This window comes from Phalangium opilio, unplaced genomic scaffold (genome assembly GCF_054372755.1).
Source record: "Phalangium opilio isolate 3A_F unplaced genomic scaffold, DU_Popi_V2 ptg000013l_1, whole genome shotgun sequence".
In the NCBI taxonomy this organism is placed as follows: domain Eukaryota; kingdom Metazoa; phylum Arthropoda; class Arachnida; order Opiliones; family Phalangiidae; genus Phalangium; species Phalangium opilio.
Genome location: NW_028324148.1, coordinates 15,421,753 through 15,440,153, shown reverse-complemented (window position 1 = coordinate 15,440,153; position 18,401 = coordinate 15,421,753). Strand labels below are relative to the sequence as shown.

Here is an 18,401-nt window from a genome sequence, read left to right as displayed (position 1 = left end):
AACAAAGGCAAACAAAGATAACGGGAAGTAAGGCGCGTAGAAATAGAAAATAGGAGGTCGTTGAGATTAGAAATGAAGTGGGTCACTGATAGGCCGAATGAGAATGAGAAGCTAAAGAGAAAGGTTAACATCATACTGGGTACTACAGAAATCTTCCATCCACTCCAGTACCACACTCACTTTGTCATATTTCTATTTGTCTTTGATAATAATCGTCAAATCATCTTAATTCATTCTTAATCTCTAGCTAAACAAATCAAAGAGTAAATCGTGTTTCTATTCTTTATAAATGTAAATTTATGTAGAAGTAAAAACTGCTAGGTACCTAGGTATAACGAATATATTTCAGTTGAAAAGTATGGCATATTTTGAAGCAAAAATACATACAGTTACTAGGAATCATTGCGTAGCTATTTTCATTTAACGTATCTAGACGGATTTTGTGGGACGAGCTATAGACTAATCATTACGCGTGACGAATAATCACTATCTCGCCTCACGTTGAACCTACCAACCAATGAAATCGGAGTTAGAAAGAGTACGCCATCAGACTTACGAAGCGTGACGGATAGTAAGTTCTCAAGCCCGGTATACCCACAAGACCCGAATTCATAGAAATTTACATGGGAGCATAATTATTCCTAGTAGCTGAATGTATTCCTGGTTGAAGTATTATTTAGACGAGTCAAGATTTAAAAATAAAAAGGAGTAAAAATACGGAAATATTATTGCAAACATCGCGGTTCTGGCTGAAAAGTGAAATATTTCTTCTACTTTATCCCTAGTCATGGCTAGACGTTACAAAGCGATACTATAACGCTACACCCGAACCAACCCAAGTAACGGCTTGGATCAAACGTAGATTACGTAGTTTACTTGTTGTGTAAGAATACATCACACTCGTAAATCTATCAAGTGTCTTTCTGCGTTCGATGGGACACTTAAACATAGCTATACACGCGTCAACTCTTGTTTAGGTTAACGGTGTCCTTTCTTCATAGTAAATAAAGACAGTTTAAGTACGACTTTACATTCTCAATGTTACGTCGTACACCTGTAATCATAATTCCACGAGTAACAAGCAACTCCCTATCTAAGGAGTACCCGTTTTGTTAAAGAACGCATGGGCGGGTGAAATACGTCACAGGCACCACGTGACGCCAAGATACAAACAGTCCACGTGTAGGGACACCTAGTCTTTGTTTTTAGCGAGATTGCGGCGCCAATTCCCTGACTTGATTGCTTTTCAAATATAACGAACGAAGCTTCGTTGAAGCACGCCTTTCCTCAGTCACGTGACTAAGACGTATTTCAAATAAGTTTGCCTTCTTTTGAGTGATTTAAACAATGTTTTAACGGATATTTTAGGCGAGTCATAAGTTCGCACTTGATTTACGATAACCTCTGACAAGATTTAGAATTGGGTCATGGATAATCGGGTAACTTGATGACGTCACCATTCCTCCTGATCCCCACCCTGGAAAAATCCTGATGTGGTAAAGATTTCGTGGCCGCGAAATCAGTGCAATTCCATAATTAAAATGTTTTAAATCAGCTCATAAAGACCACTACGAGCTCTGCCTTTACTGCGACTCTAGGCACGCACTCCTGGGAAAGAGAGTGGAATATCTATTGCTCCTAGTGTATAATAGCTCGTGTTTTACCGTGACACAACCGTATATTTACGTTTACCTTTTTCATAGTTCAGTATTAACGGTTTTGTCAAAACGTATAGTTTCCCACTGTAAACGTTATCGTACAGACCATTCTTGAACTAAAATGAATGATGCTTCTGCACGTTTCTGAATAATAAAACATTATTATCTAGAGATAATCGTGTATAATTAACGATAATTTTTTTATCCATTATCTTCGGATTATTTTTAGTTATCTCGAGTAGGAAGCGAACGCTCAAGAGAGAGTTTATTGCGGTTTTCCCGCGCTCTAAATCTCGTACACATAGTGGACGAAATGGCTAAAATCACGTTTTCAGATGCGCCCAAATGTAAGTCATCATTTACGAAATTATATTTTAGTAGAGTGAAGAAAGGGTTACGATTTAAGACCAAGACGGTCAAAATCGGACCATAATGAACAAAGTTAACGAGGGTAAAGTATTTAGATTAAACTTAGAATTAAAATTAAAGATGACACACGTTTCATGCAAATTTCTCAATTTCACGTGATGAGCGAAAAATCAGCAGAACATCTACCTACATTTTCATATTTTCTTCAAAATGAAAACAAAACGCATTTACACTGAGATGGAAATCAAATTGGAATTAAATTTGAAATTGGATTGTAATTTAACTTAGTTATTTCTTGTCCGATATTGACCTAATCAGTCTCATTTTGAAGCCCAAATTACGCTCTACGCAAGACCACATCCAAAAATGTTTTAATTATTTTAATTTAATTTTAATCAGGGGTTTTTCGTCAAATCGGTGTCCGGCATTTCATAGTGATGTTAAACTTCTTGACCAATCTGTACATGATTAGTTTTCGTTTATGCATGAGTGTCGCCTTAGTGGCTATGACCACGAAACCAAGTAGGGCCCACTTAAGTCTAAATGACACTACTGACCATTGCCCGACATTGTCCGATGCTGCTAACTCAACTGACGATTTAATACCGGTAAATATAAAATAGCCGCGAGTATTATCATAAGTTTGTAAGTGATATGTTACATCCATAAGTATGACACTACCTATAGAAGTTCGTAATGCTACTGAGAGACTTACAGCTCGAGATAACTAGTTCGAGAATGAGAACGACAGAAGCGAGTCAATTGAAGTCATACACTCGGTGGTGATTAATTTTGCATGCAGGACCAAGTTCCATCTAGGTCCTATTTAGTCTGCATTACTAAGCCCCATTTGATAGCAGCGCCTGACCAGGCCACCCTCGCTTTACCCTGAATCTATGACCTACCTCACTCACTCACTTCAAAATTACAAGCCATTCAGTTTCTAAGTTACAAGTGACAAACTTATGGAATGAATATATCTTATTAACTTATGGTATTTTAAATGAAATTCTTCTTGGGTTATTTAACTCGAGCCAAAAAGCGCCGCTAGAGGCGTGTAGTGATTACTCGGGAGTTGCCTCTTAGTTGGCGCCAAGGAAATGACCCAATAAGGTGACCTTAAACGCCCCTGTGGCGTTGGCTTCTCTACAAGTACTTAATAGAATGGTCTATTGATGTTTAAGATGAAAAAAGAGTTTCATTGGAACAACTACGAACAAGGCGTGATACTCAGCTCGTATTTCTACGGGTTCATCTCGACTCAAATATTAGGGGGCGTATTGTGTCAAAAATGGAGCGCCAGACACACGATGACCATTTCAATAACTCTATCGGGATTATTGACTTTATTGACACCTACAATCGCTCGTTATGGAGGCTACGAGGTTTTTGTGGCCAGTCGCGTTGTCTTGGGACTATTCTCGGTCAGTTACTAGATTTACAGGGTGGTTCCGATAATGGAGATTAATTAACCGGAAGTACAGTGGGATGGTTCTATGGGAAAGTCCAAAATATTTTGACCAGCCGATTTTGCCACCACAGTATAGAACATTTTCGACCCAAAATTGATTGAACCAACTGCACTTCAGTTAATTTGCCACCATTTTTTGTTAGGCCTTGTAGATTTAAATTGGGTTGTTTCAGGGTTGCATTTTAGCAGCTGGTTATTCGTACATGGGTTTTTGGATTCCGATTAACGCCCGTTCGTTCGCGGCTTCCGTCATATACTCCGGAACTAATTTCGGAGCCATTTTAACCCTTGGTATTTCCGGTTATTTGAGCAACCTTGAAGAAAACGAAGCCGGATGGCCGTACATCTTCTATTTCATTGGTAAGTTGCCAAACAGAACCCACAGATTTCAACAAGTTTTTAGAAAAGCATTTTGAAACTCCGTGACCTTTTTTTGGGGTCATTTTTAAATTCCCTTACCCTGGTCAAATATTTGTTCCCGTGCAGGTACCATATCAATATTATTCATTCCCGTATGGCTGATTGTTGCGTTCGACCACCCGGAAGACCACCCTTTCATATCTCAATGGGAATTGGATTATTTGAAAGAAGCAATTCCAAGCACTCACTTAGTTCAATACGTAAGAACAAAGTTATATTTAAACTAAATTTTAACAAGAAAATGTCACCTAGGACATTCCGTGGAAACGGATATCCGTCTCTCTTCCATTTTACGCAATGGCAATTGCCAATTTTGGGCATAATTGGATTTTAGACGTGCTTCAACTTCAAATACCGACATACATGGCGCAAGCTCTCAACTATAACATTGCCAGCGTAGGTCTTAACAAAGCGTTCAATGGCATCTTTAAAATGAACCAGGGATAGATTTAATTTTAGAATTAGGAATTGAGAACAGAGTAATGTGGGCGCGCGTCAAAGTCCCGGACCCCCTTACCCGGGACGGGGGGGGGGTTATCAAAGAAGAGGCGGGTCATAGCGACAGAGGTAAAATGGAATTACGTATTTTTCGCCGTCCCCGTCAGCAACGTCATCGAAACGTAGTTTAAGTGAGCCACCAATAAGATAATTCAAACTTTTCGTTACGTGTTGGTTGGAGGGAGGGGCTCTATACTGGGTGGTCTATGAGTCGGACTGAAGTAAAAAATACTAACTGTTCCGTTCTCCATTCCTGCTTCTAAAATTAAATCTATCCCTGAATGAACCAAATAACGTTCAAATCGGACCAAAACCAAGAAAGTTACGAGCATGCAATCTTTGAAAAGTTGCCAATAACATTGGACCGAATTTGGCGTTGTTCTTTGGTTTCATTTTCAATGTATATTTCCAACCCTTCTCTAAAGTTGATTAATTTTAGAACGCTTTGCTATCAGCAACTCCGTTTGTCCTGAAAGCCTTCATGAACTTCTTTTCCGGATTTATATCCGATATCTTATATAAAAGATTGAACTGGAGTACTAACTTCATTCGAAAGTTTTTCAACAGTATTTGTAAGTACTTATAAGATCATTCTCGAGTAAACATAAGGCCCAATATCCGACTCTATTCTTATATGCAGCATTTTTCGGAGGGGCGATATTCATATTGGCCTTAACACTCAGCGGATGCGATGGTCCACTCAACGTGGCGCTTTTATGCCTGGCCACTTTCTTCACTGGCATGTGCAGCGCAGGTTTTATCACGACCTACGTTGATTTGTGCAGAGAATTATCGGGTAACTCCATTAAAGCAATTGCCAATTGCTGGCAATTATTAAACGAGCAACTAAGTACGTCGTTTAATTTGACCCACAGGTTTGATGTTGGGACTAAGCAACACTATAGGCAATATTGCCGGTCTTATATCGCCGCATTTAGTCGGATACTTGACCAACGAAGGGGTACGTGAGTGTGTACAGGGTGCAGTGTTCCAATAACGGAGGGTGTTAGGACAGTGGCATATGGTTCTTCTAAGGTCGAAATTGCTCAAGGGACAAATCTCAAATAGAACCATGTCCCATCCCACTGTACCCGGTCCTATAGTGACCCCCCTTTCTGGAGCACACATTAGGGACAACTTAGCAAAATAAAACCTAAACCAGTCTTGCTTATATTTACGCAGAGTTCCCTAAGTCAATGGCGAACGGTGTTTTACTTAACAAGTGCAGTATTTGTGGGCACGGGAGCGTTTTTTCTCGTATTTGGTTCGTCGAATGACCAAGGTTACTTAAAAAAGAGGCGAAATAGCGCCTAAGGTCATAGGGTCAGAATAAATTTAGTTTCGTTTAATTAAAGTGTCGTTACCAAAGAATATGTAATTATAATATTTTTTCATACAAGACAATATACTCTTAGTAAAAGTAGGGATAGATTTAATTTTAGAAGTAGGAATGGAGAACGGAACGGTTAGTATTTACTTCAGTTATTCCGACACATAGACCACCCATTATAGAGCCCCTCCCTCCAACACGGATGACGAAAAGTTTAAATGATATCTTATTGGCTCAATTAAACCCTACGTTTTGATGACGTTGCTGATGCGGGGACGGAGGGGAAAATAGTGACGTAATTCCTGTTTTTACCTCTGTCGCTATGACCGTACCACCTCTTCTTTCATCCCCCCCTCGTCCCGTGGAAGGGGGTCCGTCCGGGATTTGACGTGCCCCCAGATATTACTCTGTTAGTAACTCCATTCCTACTTCTAAAATTAAATCTATCCCTGGTAGAAACTAGAAAATGCCTTGTTCACACACATATGTAAATCAACAAAGTACTATAAGTGTAAATACGTCACGTGATAGGCCTATGAATGTTGTTAATAAAGAGAGACAAATGTTTTGGAAAAATCATGTTATTATTTCAACTATAAACAATAATTTCGTTGCGAGTATAATAAAAATACTATAATTTCGTTTGGTTTTTTTATCGAAATAGGTCAGGTGATAATTCTTTCTTGGCGGGAAAACTCATTTGAGTTCCTTCGCTCTGAACAGAGACGCTAGCGACGACGCAAGCCCGCCTGGTCACCTCCTCCAAGGATAACTGACCGTAATTGACCAGGAAATAGGCGAAACTCCCCATAAAGGCGTCACCCGCGCCCTGAGACAAAAATCACCGCCATTTTTAGATCGCGAAATTGCTGAGTCACCCTTAAAGCTTTGTATTTTCATTTCATTTCCTCTAATTATCAAAACTTTCAAAAGCTATAGCTGTCGATGTTAAACCGGTATGTTTAAATGACCTATTGACCTAGTTGTGAATTCCCTGATCATTTTGGTTTATTTTTAGATTCCCTGACTATTTCCGCCTATTTTTAAATTCCCTGAGACCCTGACCATTTGAGACTATTTTAATCTTCCCCGAATTTTTGGCCTATTTTCAGATTACCTGACCATTTTTGGCCTATTTTTAAGGTCATTGACCATTTTTGGCCAATTTTTAAAGTCCCTGACCATTTTGGCCTATTTTCAGATTACCTGACCATTTTTGGCCTATTTTTAAGGTCATTGAGCATTTTTGGCCAATTTTTAAAGTCCCTGACCATTTTGGCCTATTTTCAGATTACCTGACCATTTTTGGCCTATTTTTAAGGTCATTGAGCATTTTTGGCCTATTTTTAAGGTCATTGAGCATTTTTAGCCAATTTTTAAAGTCCCTGACCATTTTGGCCTATTTTCAGATTACCTGACCATTTTTGGCCTATTTTTAAGGTCATTGAGCATTTTTGGCCAATTTTTAAAGTCCCTGACCATTTTGGCCTATTTTCAGATTACCTGACCATTTTTGGCCTATTTTTAAGGTCACTGACCATTTTTGGCCAATTTTTAAAGTCCCTGACCATTTTGGCCAATTTTTAAAGTCCCTGACCATTTTGGCCTATTTTTAAAGTCCCTGACCATTTTGGCCTTTTTAAATATCCCCTGACATTTTTGGCCTTTTCAAATATCCCCTGACATTTTTGGCCTATTTTTAAGGTCACTGACCATTTTTGGCCAATTTTCAAATTCCCATACATTCTCATCTTCTCCCTGAGCTATGGCCACCCTAAATACAGTTGCGCAATCGCACACGCAAAGTCCGAGCGCAAAAGGCAAATAATTGTCGTACTCACCGTGGTATCAATGGCCTTGACCTTTGGAGCTTGGACGTGAATTGGTTCTGGGTGCTCTTTGGACAAAACGAGAGCTCCGTTTCCGCCCAAGGTTAGAATCAAGGCTTTGAAACCTCCCCGGGCGAAAAGGGACTTGGCCGCGACCTCGGCTTCATCTTTTGTCGAAACTTTTTGACCGCAAACAAATTCAGCTTCGATTTCGTTAACGCACAGAATGTCGATGAACGGGTACAGTTCTTCGTAGGGTTCAGGACCGCATGGCGCCGCGTTAACAACCGTTTTCACTGGGGAGAGGACAAGTATCGGACAACACCAAAAACTTAATCTTTAAAGGATATGTTCAGCTAACAGCAACCTTACATTCTACCTTAATTAAAATAAAGGCCCTTCTTTTAAGGTATAATCTGTTATATTAAATAATTAAACTTTTCCTTTAAAAAACGGGGCTTTGGATGGAGGGAACTTAGTTAAAAGGACTGCTAATCCTAGATAGATGAATTTTCAGAAGATTTTGCTTAATTACTTGGGACCTAATTGTCGTAACCACGAGTCTATAGTATGGTTTGATGGGGGGCAAATAGGACTAAAACATACTCAAAGGGCATCCCCGTATCTCTAGTAGAACCAGAGTTATTAGCCTCCAAAGTTAGGTGTAATGTTAATCCTATGGAGGGTATGTTTTATTGAAGATTTTAGTTAATTACTCGGCCCCTGTTTGTCGTAGCCCTAGGTTTTTAGTATGGTTAGATGGGGGGCAAATAGGACTAAAACATACTCAAAGGGCATCCCCGTATCTCTAGTAGAACCAGAGTTATTAGCCTCCAAAGTTAGGTGTAATGTTAATCCTATGGAGGGTATGTTTTATTGAAGATTTTAGTTAATTACTCGGCCCCTGTTTGTCGTAGCCCTAGGTTTTTAGTATGGTTAGATGGGGGGCAAATAGGACTAAAACATACTCAAAGGGCATCCCCGTATCTCTAGTAGAACCAGAGTTATTAGCCTCCAAAGTTAGGTGTAATGTTAATCCTATGGAGGGTATGTTTTATTGAAGATTTTAGTTAATTACTCGGCCCCTGTTTGTCGTAGCCCTAGGTTTTTAGTATGGTTAGATGGGGGGCAAATAGGACTATAACATACTCAAAGGACATCCCCGTATCTCTAGTAGAACCAGAGTTATTAGCCTCCAAAGTTAGGTGTAATGTTAATCCTATGGAGGGTATGTTTTATTGAAGATTTTAGTTAATTACTCGGCCCCTGTTTGTCGTAGCCCTAGGTTTTTAGTATGGTTAGATGGGGGGCAAATAGGACTATAACATACTCAAAGGACATCCCCGTATCTCTAGTAGAACCAGAGTTATTAGCCTCCAAAGTTAGGTGTAATGTTAATCCTATGGAGGGTATGTTTTATTGAAGATTTTAGTTAATTACTCGGCCCCTGTTTGTCGTAGCCCTACGTTTTTAGTATGGTTAGATGGGGGGCAAATAGGACTAAAACATACTCAAAGGGCATCCCCGTATCTCTAGTAGAACCAGAGTTATTAGCCTCCAAAGTTAGGTGTAATGTTAATCCTATGGAGGGTATGTTTTATTGAAGATTTTAGTTAATTACTCGGCCCCTGTTTGTCGTAGCCCTAGGTTTTTAGTATGGTTAGATGGGGTGCAAATAGGACTATAACATACTCAAAGGACATCCCCGTATCTCTAGTAGAACCAGAGTTATTAGCCTCCAAAGTTAGGTGTAATGTTAATCCTATGGAGGGTATGTTTTATTGAAGATTTTAGTTAATTACTCGGCCCCTGTTTGTCGTAGCCCTAGGTTTTTAGTATGGTTAGATGGGGGGCAAATAGGACTATAACATACTCAAAGGACATCCCCGTATCTCTAGTAGAACCAGAGTTATTAGCCTCCAAAGTTAGGTGTAATGTTAATCCTATGGAGGGTATGTTTTATTGAAGATTTTAGTTAATTACTCGGCCCCTGTTTGTCGTAGCCCTACGTTTTTAGTATGGTTAGATGGGGGGCAAATAGGACTATAACATACTTAAAGGACATCCCCGTATCTCTAGTAGAACCAGAGTTATTAGCCTCCAAAGTTAGGTGTAATGTTAATCCTATGGAGGGTATGTTTTATTGAAGATTTTAGTTAATTACTCGGCCCCTGTTTGTCGTAGCCCTACGTTTTTAGTATGGTTAGATGGGGGGCAAATAGGACTATAACATACTCAAAGGACATCCCCGTATCTCTAGTAGAACCAGAGTTATTAGCCTCCAAAGTTAGGTGTAATGTTAATCCTATGGAGGGTATGTTTTATTGAAGATTTTAGTTAATTACTCGGCCCCTGTTTGTCGTAGCCCTACGTTTTTAGTATGGTTAGATGGGGGGCAAATAGGACTATAACATACTCAAAGGACATCCCCGTATCTCTAGTAGAACCAGAGTTATTAGCCTCCAAAGTTAGGTGTAATGTTAATCCTATGGAGGGTATGTTTTATTGAAGATTTTAGTTAATTACTCGGCCCCTGTTTGTCGTAGCCCTAGGTTTTTAGTATGGTTAGATGGGGGGCAAATAGGACTAAAACATACTCAAAGGACATCCCCGTATCTCTAGTAGAACCAGAGTTATTAGCCTCCAAAGTTAGGTGTAATGTTAATCCTATGGAGGGTATGTTTTATTGAAGATTTTAGTTAATTACTCGGCCCCTGTTTGTCGTAGCCCTACGTTTTTAGTATGGTTAGATGGGGGGCAAATAGGACTATAACATACTCAAAGGACATCCCCGTATCTCTAGTAGAACCAGAGTTATTAGCCTCCAAAGTTAGGTGTAATGTTAATCCTATGGAGGGTATGTTTTATTGAAGATTTTAGTTAATTACTCGGCCCCTGTTTGTCGTAGCCCTACGTTTTTAGTATGGTTAGATGGGGGGCAAATAGGACTATAACATACTCAAAGGACATCCCCGTATCTCTAGTAGAACCAGAGTTATTAGCCTCCAAAGTTAGGTGTAATGTTAATCCTATGGAGGGTATGTTTTATTGAAGATTTTAGTTAATTACTCGGCCCCTGTTTGTCGTAGCCCTACGTTTTTAGTATGGTTAGATGGGGGGCAAATAGGACTATAACATACTCAAAGGACATCCCCGTATCTCTAGTAGAACCAGAGTTATTAGCCTCCAAAGTTAGGTGTAATGTTAATCCTATGGAGGGTATGTTTTATTGAAGATTTTAGTTAATTACTCGGCCCCTGTTTGTCGTAGCCCTAGGTTTTTAGTATGGTTAGATGGGGGGCAAATAGGACTATAACATACTCAAAGGACATCCCCGTATCTCTAGTAGAACCAGAGTTATTAGCCTCCAAAGTTAGGTGTAATGTTAATCCTATGGAGGGTATGTTTTATTGAAGATTTTAGTTAATTACTCGGCCCCTGTTTGTCGTAGCCCTACGTTTTTAGTATGGTTAGATGGGGGGCAAATAGTACTATAACATACTCAAAGGACATCCCCGTATCTCTAGTAGAACCAGAGTTATTAGCCTCCAAAGTTAGGTGTAATGTTAATCCTATGGAGGGTATGTTTTATTGAAGATTTTAGTTAATTACTCGGCCCCTGTTTGTCGTAGCCCTACGTTTTTAGTATGGTTAGATGGGGGGCAAATAGGACTATAACATACTCAAAGGACATCCCCGTATCTCTAGTAGAACCAGAGTTATTAGCCTCCAAAGTTAGGTGTAATGTTAATCCTATGGAGGGTATGTTTTATTGAAGATTTTAGTTAATTACTCGGCCCCTGTTTGTCGTAGCCCTACGTTTTTAGTATGGTTAGATGGGGGGCAAATAGGACTATAACATACTCAAAGGACATCCCCGTATCTCTAGTAGAACCAGAGTTATTAGCCTCCAAAGTTAGGTGTAATGTTAATCCTATGGAGGGTATGTTTTATTGAAGATTTTAGTTAATTACTCGGCCCCTGTTTGTCGTAGCCCTAGGTTTTTAGTATGGTTAGATGGGGGGCAAATAGGACTATAACATACTCAAAGGACATCCCCGTATCTCTAGTAGAACCAGAGTTATTAGCCTCCAAAGTTAGGTGTAATGTTAATCCTATGGAGGGTATGTTTTATTGAAGATTTTAGTTAATTACTCGGCCCCTGTTTGTCGTAGCCCTACGTTTTTAGTATGGTTAGATGGGGGGCAAATAGGACTATAACATACTCAAAGGACATCCCCGTATCTCTAGTAGAACCAGAGTTATTAGCCTCCAAAGTTAGGTGTAATGTTAATCCTATGGAGGGTATGTTTTATTGAAGATTTTAGTTAATTACTCGGCCCCTGTTTGTCGTAGCCCTACGTTTTTAGTATGGTTAGATGGGGGGCAAATAGGACTATAACATACTCAAAGGACATCCCCGTATCTCTAGTAGAACCAGAGTTATTAGCCTCCAAAGTTAGGTGTAATGTTAATCCTATGGAGGGTATGTTTTATTGAAGATTTTAGTTAATTACTCGGCCCCTGTTTGTCGTAGCCCTACGTTTTTAGTATGGTTAGATGGGGGGCAAATAGGACTATAACATACTCAAAGGACATCCCCGTATCTCTAGTAGAACCAGAGTTATTAGCCTCCAAAGTTAGGTGTAATGTTAATCCTATGGAGGGTATGTTTTATTGAAGATTTTAGTTAATTACTCGGCCCCTGTTTGTCGTAGCCCTAGGTTTTTAGTATGGTTAGATGGGGGGCAAATAGGACTATAACATACTCAAAGGACATCCCCGTATCTCTAGTAGAACCAGAGTTATTAGCCTCCAAAGTTAGGTGTAATGTTAATCCTATGGAGGGTATGTTTTATTGAAGATTTTAGTTAATTACTCGGCCCCTGTTTGTCGTAGCCCTACGTTTTTAGTATGGTTAGATGGGGGGCAAATAGTACTATAACATACTCAAAGGACATCCCCGTATCTCTAGTAGAACCAGAGTTATTAGCCTCCAAAGTTAGGTGTAATGTTAATCCTATGGAGGGTATGTTTTATTGAAGATTTTAGTTAATTACTCGGCCCCTGTTTGTCGTAGCCCTACGTTTTTAGTATGGTTAGATGGGGGGCAAATAGGACTATAACATACTCAAAGGACATCCCCGTATCTCTAGTAGAACCAGAGTTATTAGCCTCCAAAGTTAGGTGTAATGTTAATCCTATGGAGGGTATGTTTTATTGAAGATTTTAGTTAATTACTCGGCCCCTGTTTGTCGTAGCCCTACGTTTTTAGTATGGTTAGATGGGGGGCAAATAGGACTATAACATACTCAAAGGACATCCCCGTATCTCTAGTAGAACCAGAGTTATTAGCCTCCAAAGTTAGGTGTAATGTTAATCCTATGGAGGGTATGTTTTATTGAAGATTTTAGTTAATTACTCGGCCCCTGTTTGTCGTAGCCCTAGGTTTTTAGTATGGTTAGATGGGGGGCAAATAGGACTATAACATACTCAAAGGACATCCCCGTATCTCTAGTAGAACCAGAGTTATTAGCCTCCAAAGTTAGGTGTAATGCTAATCCTATGGAGGGTATGTTTTATTGAAGATTTTAGTTAATTACTCGGCCCCTGTTTGTCGTAGCCCTACGTTTTTAGTATGGTTAGATGGGGGGCAAATAGGACTATAACATACTCAAAGGACATCCCCGTATCTCTAGTAGAACCAGAGTTATTAGCCTCCAAAGTTAGGTGTAATGTTAATCCTATGGAGGGTATGTTTTATTGAAGATTTTAGTTAATTACTCGGCCCCTGTTTGTCGTAGCCCTAGGTTTTTAGTATGGTTAGATGGGGGGCAAATAGGACTATAACATACTCAAAGGACATCCCCGTATCTCTAGTAGAACCAGAGTTATTAGCCTCCAAAGTTAGGTGTAATGCTAATCCTATGGAGGGTATGTTTTATTGAAGATTTTAGTTAATTACTCGGCCCCTGTTTGTCGTAGCCCTACGTTTTTAGTATGGTTAGATGGGGGGCAAATAGGACTATAACATACTCAAAGGACATCCCCGTATCTCTAGTAGAACCAGAGTTATTAGCCTCCAAAGTTAGGTGTAATGTTAATCCTATGGAGGGTATGTTTTATTGAAGATTTTAGTTAATTACTCGGCCCCTGTTTGTCGTAGCCCTAGGTTTTTAGTATGGTTAGATGGGGGGGCAAATAGGACTATAACATACTCAAAGGACATCCCCGTATCTCTAGTAGAACCAGAGTTATTAGCCTCCAAAGTTAGGTGTAATGTTAATCCTATGGAGGGTATGTTTTATTGAAGATTTTAGTTAATTACTCGGCCCCTGTTTGTCGTAGCCCTACGTTTTTAGTATGGTTAGATGGGGGGCAAATAGGACTATAACATACTCAAAGGACATCCCCGTATCTCTAGTAGAACCAGAGTTATTAGCCTCCAAAGTTAGGTGTAATGTTAATCCTATGGAGGGTATGTTTTATTGAAGATTTTAGTTAATTACTCGGCCCCTGTTTGTCGTAGCCCTACGTTTTTAGTATGGTTAGATGGGGGGCAAATAGGACTAAAACATACTCAAAGGGCATCCCCGTATCTCTAGTAGAACCAGAGTTATTAGCCTCCAAAGTTAGGTGTAATGTTAATCCTATGGAGGGTATGTTTTATTGAAGATTTTAGTTAATTACTCGGCCCCTGTTTGTCGTAGCCCTACGTTTTTAGTATGGTTAGATGGGGGGCAAATAGGACTATAACATACTCAAAGGACATCCCCGTATCTCTAGTAGAACCAGAGTTATTAGCCTCCAAAGTTAGGTGTAATGTTAATCCTATGGAGGGTATGTTTTATTGAAGATTTTAGTTAATTACTCGGCCCCTGTTTGTCGTAGCCCTACGTTTTTAGTATGGTTAGATGGGGGGCAAATAGGACTATAACATACTCAAAGGACATCCCCGTATCTCTAGTAGAACCAGAGTTATTAGCCTCCAAAGTTAGGTGTAATGTTAATCCTATGGAGGGTATGTTTTATTGAAGATTTTAGTTAATTACTCGGCCCCTGTTTGTCGTAGCCCTAGGTTTTTAGTATGGTTAGATGGGGGGCAAATAGGACTATAACATACTCAAAGGACATCCCCGTATCTCTAGTAGAACCAGAGTTATTAGCCTCCAAAGTTAGGTGTAATGTTAATCCTATGGAGGGTATGTTTTATTGAAGATTTTAGTTAATTACTCGGCCCCTGTTTGTCGTAGCCCTACGTTTTTAGTATGGTTAGATGGGGGGCAAATAGGACTATAACATACTCAAAGGACATCCCCGTATCTCTAATAGAACCCGAGTTATAAGCCTCCAAAGTTTAGCGTCAATTGTGTTTGTGAGAACTGTCACTCTTTTGCTATTTTACTTAATCAATGACATCTATTTATAAAAAGTGTCATCACTTACATCCTGGAACAGTCTTGGCCAATTTAAGAGCGTGTAGTAGCGTTTCTCGGGGACACTCGTAAGTGCAGATTAGTATTTTGCAGCCTTGAAACAAATCAGCGGCCTTATCAATATCAGCGGGAGACAGATAGTCAATGGCCCCAAAGACATTAACGATTGTATTTTCCCCTGATAAGGTAACCGCGATGTTAGCCGTACCAGTGTGAGAGCTTTTCTCTACAGTTAGATGATCTAACAATAAAATATTCAAAGAAACAATCCACGCTCTTTGTTAAAAGAGCAAAAGACACGAAATTTTCAGGTTAGGCTTAATGTAACTAAGGCTTAGCAACGTGAACAACGTACGTGGTGACTTACAAATTAAGCTAGAGCTAAAATTACAATTACAATTACAATTACACGTGAGGTAAATCGAACATTAGCTAATTAAGACTCACCGTGATTAATTGAAAGAGATTTGAAAAGAGTATAAAAATCATCGGCAAAACTGTCATTTCCAACCTAAAAAATGATCGGCCATTTTTCACTATCTTTTGTGTTAAGCCTAACTTCATTTAACTTCTCGAGTCATTTTAAAGAATAAAACAGATTATATATTTAATCCCCAATTTACTTGGCTTTAAAATTACTATTTTCGTTAAAATTCCTAGCATATAAATTGACCAAGGCTTAATGACTAAGGGTTTCTTTTTCTTTCAAAGAATCAAAGTTCAAACTAATTTTTGACCAAGGCTTAGTAGGTTTTCTTTTGTCATTGGTAATTGGATGGTAAAGCTAAGCTAAAGGGTTTTTTATTTCGGAATAGACAAAGGCTTACAAACCGCGCGAAGATTTTTCTTTTTCGTTTTTAATTTTAAAATAATTTTCTTCTAATTATAAATTATAAATTAAATAATTAAATTTCTTACCTTAGCAATCATAGCAACTGGTTCTCCGAGTAGTGCAACCATAACACATTGATTAGCTCCTTTTCCGCCATTAGCTTTGTGAAATTTCGATCCAATTAGAGTTTCACCGGGATTGGGGAACCTCGTTACGTAACTAGAAATAAAATTAACAAAACAGTTAGCATTAATTAGCACTTAAATTGCGCATAACCGTTTTAGAAATATGAATTTCAAACAAGAAATTGATGTTTACCTGACTAAATCAACGATGCATCCACCGATAACAATAACGCTAGGTTTAGAATCGGTACTTGAACTATCAGAACTCATTTTTGTATTGATTTTAATTATATTAATTAGATTTTGCTAATAACCGGTAATTGCAACTCCACTCTCACCGGCCAATACCGTCCGAATCTCGCAGAAAAAAGAAATGAATTTAAAGTCGTCTGCTATTCAAGCCCAATGCCAAAAACTAGTTCAGTTCACCTCAGTGCGTTTACGGACACACAGGAAGTTCAGAACTTCAGGGCAGGGTGAGAAATAAGGCACTGGCACTGGCCAAATGACCAGTTTAAAAATTGCTTATACCAGTTTATTTATTAAATGCCTGGGGGTCCAGTGGTCACCGTGACCACTTTTTAAATTCCCCTTCTTTAGTAAAAAATAATTCCCAGTAGTGGGTTATAGAAATTAATGCTTAAAAAACAAATAAACATTATATAAAACCATCCCTAGAGCCATTTCAGTGCAGCTCTGACAGTATGTAGAAATATTAAGTGGTAATTGACCAGTTTTTTAATTAAAACCCTTTGGGCTCTACTGGTCAAATGACCAGTTTAAAAAATTTCCTTATTTCTCACCCTGCTTCAGGGTACAACCGTTGTCCCTTGTCTGCTAGAAATCTCCACTTTGGAAATGGAGAAATAATACAGGAGACCTAACTAAAACCTAATGCACTTTCATAGAAAATATAACTGCCACAACCATAATACTACTCCATGGTAAAATTTTATTATCAATAAAACCATTGAACTCAATGAATAAAACTGGCTTGACCAAGGCTTATTCCTCAACATAAAATTATAGTTCGCGTTTTTGCAGACGCCTACTTTTTCGGTTGTATTTGAAAGTTTTTTGCGGGAAATTAGACAGTTCTTGCAATTGCAATTAGTAATTAATTTAGAAAATAAGCTGAAAAGCCGCTGTATCATGACAAAGAGGGGACATTCCGATGACGAGGGAGATAGTTTTCTACCACAATGCAAATGGCATGTTGGAGTTAGGGAAGCAAATGCATCTAGTTCTGAAAGAATGCAAAGAGTTTATGGTAATTAATAACTTTTAATTCAATTAAAATTAATTAATCTTTGTTTTAATTGCAGATAGAACTCGTCGGCTTTTAGTGGAGGGTACAAAATCGCTATTTAGAATGCCAGTGAATCCTGAGATTGGCAATTCTACTTTGAACCCGAGTAATTAACATTGCCTCTAATTTTGATGTTAATTAATTGACTTAATTTTAATTATTTTCAGTCAATTCTAATTGCCAATCATGTAGCAGTTTAAGCAGCGCGCATAATTGCTCATTTTGCGACCATTTTGTTTGCAATTCTTGCATTAGAAATTGCTTTAAATGCAAGAAAGATTTTTGTCATTTATGCTCAATGTTGAGGTATAAAGAGCAGGAAATTGCGATTTGCTTGTCTTGCTGCTGATTCCGCAACACTTTTTCCCTGCAATATTTTAAAATGGATTTATTTAGGCACATATTTATTCTGTTTTGGGTTTTTTATGATAAATTTTAAGAGATTTGTAAATTTTGCAAAAGAATTTGAATAAAGTTTTATATTTAAAATTTGAGCTTTGTCCCAAATATTTTTAAAGTATTGAAATCAGGCCTAATTAAAATGAATATTGAAATCAGGCCTAATTAAAATGAATATTGAAATCAGGCCTAATTAAAATAAAGACTGAAATCAGGCCTGATTAAAATGAATATTGAAATCAGGCCTAATTAAAATGAATATTGAAATCAGGCCTAATTTAAAAAAAATATTGAAATCAGGCCCAATTAAAATGAATATTGAAATCAGGCCTAATTAACATGAATATTGAAATCTGGAATTAAAATGAATATTGAAATCAGGCCTAATTAACATGAATATTGAAATCAGGCCTAATTAACATGAATATTGAAATCAGGCCTAATTTAAAAAAAATATTGAAATCAGACCCAATTAAAATGAATATTGAAATCAGGCCTAATTAACATGAATATTGAAATCAGGCCTAATTAAAATGAATATTGAAAACAGGCCTAATTAAAATAAATATTGAAATAAGGCCTAATTAAAATTAATATTGAAATCAGGCCTAATTAAAATGAGTATTGAAATCGGGCATAGTTAAAATGAATATTGAAATCAGGCCTGATTAAAATAAATACTGAAATAAGGCCTAATTTAAAATGAATATTGAAATCAGGCCAAA

General features: G+C 38.2%; 3 protein-coding genes across 3 annotated transcripts; 2 read left to right on the top strand and 1 right to left on the bottom strand.

Annotated features, from left to right (window-relative positions):
• Positions 1-1,654: 1,654 nt before the first annotated feature.
• On the top strand, positions 1,655-5,737 carry LOC149709534 (putative inorganic phosphate cotransporter). The gene is made up of 10 exons (XM_089864045.1): positions 1,655-2,005; positions 2,427-2,635; positions 3,212-3,451; positions 3,672-3,858; positions 3,985-4,124; positions 4,171-4,314; positions 4,856-4,988; positions 5,057-5,212; positions 5,292-5,377; positions 5,599-5,737. The coding sequence occupies exons 1-10, from the start codon at positions 1,972-1,974 to the stop codon at positions 5,728-5,730; spliced, it is 1,461 nt and encodes a 486-aa protein (XP_089720171.1). The 5' UTR covers positions 1,655-1,971; the 3' UTR covers positions 5,731-5,737.
• Positions 5,738-6,310: 573 nt separating this feature from the next.
• On the bottom strand, positions 6,311-16,346 carry LOC149709533 (ribokinase-like). Its single transcript, XM_089864891.1, has 6 exons — positions 16,162-16,346; positions 15,930-16,062; positions 15,459-15,522; positions 15,022-15,252; positions 7,588-7,871; positions 6,311-6,575 (listed from the first exon to the last, which is right to left on the bottom strand). The coding sequence occupies exons 1-6, from the start codon at positions 16,236-16,238 to the stop codon at positions 6,399-6,401; spliced, it is 966 nt and encodes a 321-aa protein (XP_089721017.1). The 5' UTR covers positions 16,239-16,346; the 3' UTR covers positions 6,311-6,398.
• A 656-nt stretch (positions 16,347-17,002) lies between these two features.
• Positions 17,003-17,771, top strand: LOC149709532 (uncharacterized). The gene is made up of 3 exons (XM_089863786.1): positions 17,003-17,238; positions 17,294-17,383; positions 17,445-17,771. The coding sequence occupies exons 1-3, from the start codon at positions 17,121-17,123 to the stop codon at positions 17,624-17,626; spliced, it is 390 nt and encodes a 129-aa protein (XP_089719912.1). The 5' UTR covers positions 17,003-17,120; the 3' UTR covers positions 17,627-17,771.
• The last annotated feature ends 630 nt before the right edge of the window (positions 17,772-18,401 follow it).

Excerpts from the sequence above, each read along its gene's own strand:
- LOC149709533 (XM_089864891.1), bottom strand. The coding sequence starts at position 16,238 with ATGAGTTCTGATAGTTCAAGTACCGATTCTAAACCTAGCGTTATTGTT. Across the intron at positions 15,253-15,458 it reads ATCTCTTTCAATTAATCACG|ATCATCTAACTGTAGAGAAA; the intron begins GTGAGTCTTAAT and ends TTTTATTGTTAG. Across the intron at positions 6,576-7,587 it reads TCAAGGCCATTGATACCACG|GGCGCGGGTGACGCCTTTAT; the intron begins GTGAGTACGACA and ends TTTTTGTCTCAG.
- LOC149709532 (XM_089863786.1), top strand. The coding sequence starts at position 17,121 with ATGACAAAGAGGGGACATTCCGATGACGAGGGAGATAGTTTTCTACCA. Across the intron at positions 17,239-17,293 it reads AAGAATGCAAAGAGTTTATG|ATAGAACTCGTCGGCTTTTA; the intron begins GTAATTAATAAC and ends TTTTAATTGCAG. Across the intron at positions 17,384-17,444 it reads CAATTCTACTTTGAACCCGA|TCAATTCTAATTGCCAATCA; the intron begins GTAATTAACATT and ends AATTATTTTCAG.
- LOC149709534 (XM_089864045.1), top strand. The coding sequence starts at position 1,972 with ATGGCTAAAATCACGTTTTCAGATGCGCCCAAAT. Across the intron at positions 2,636-3,211 it reads CAACTGACGATTTAATACCG|ATGAAAAAAGAGTTTCATTG; the intron begins GTAAATATAAAA and ends TTGATGTTTAAG. Across the intron at positions 3,859-3,984 it reads GTACATCTTCTATTTCATTG|GTACCATATCAATATTATTC; the intron begins GTAAGTTGCCAA and ends GTTCCCGTGCAG.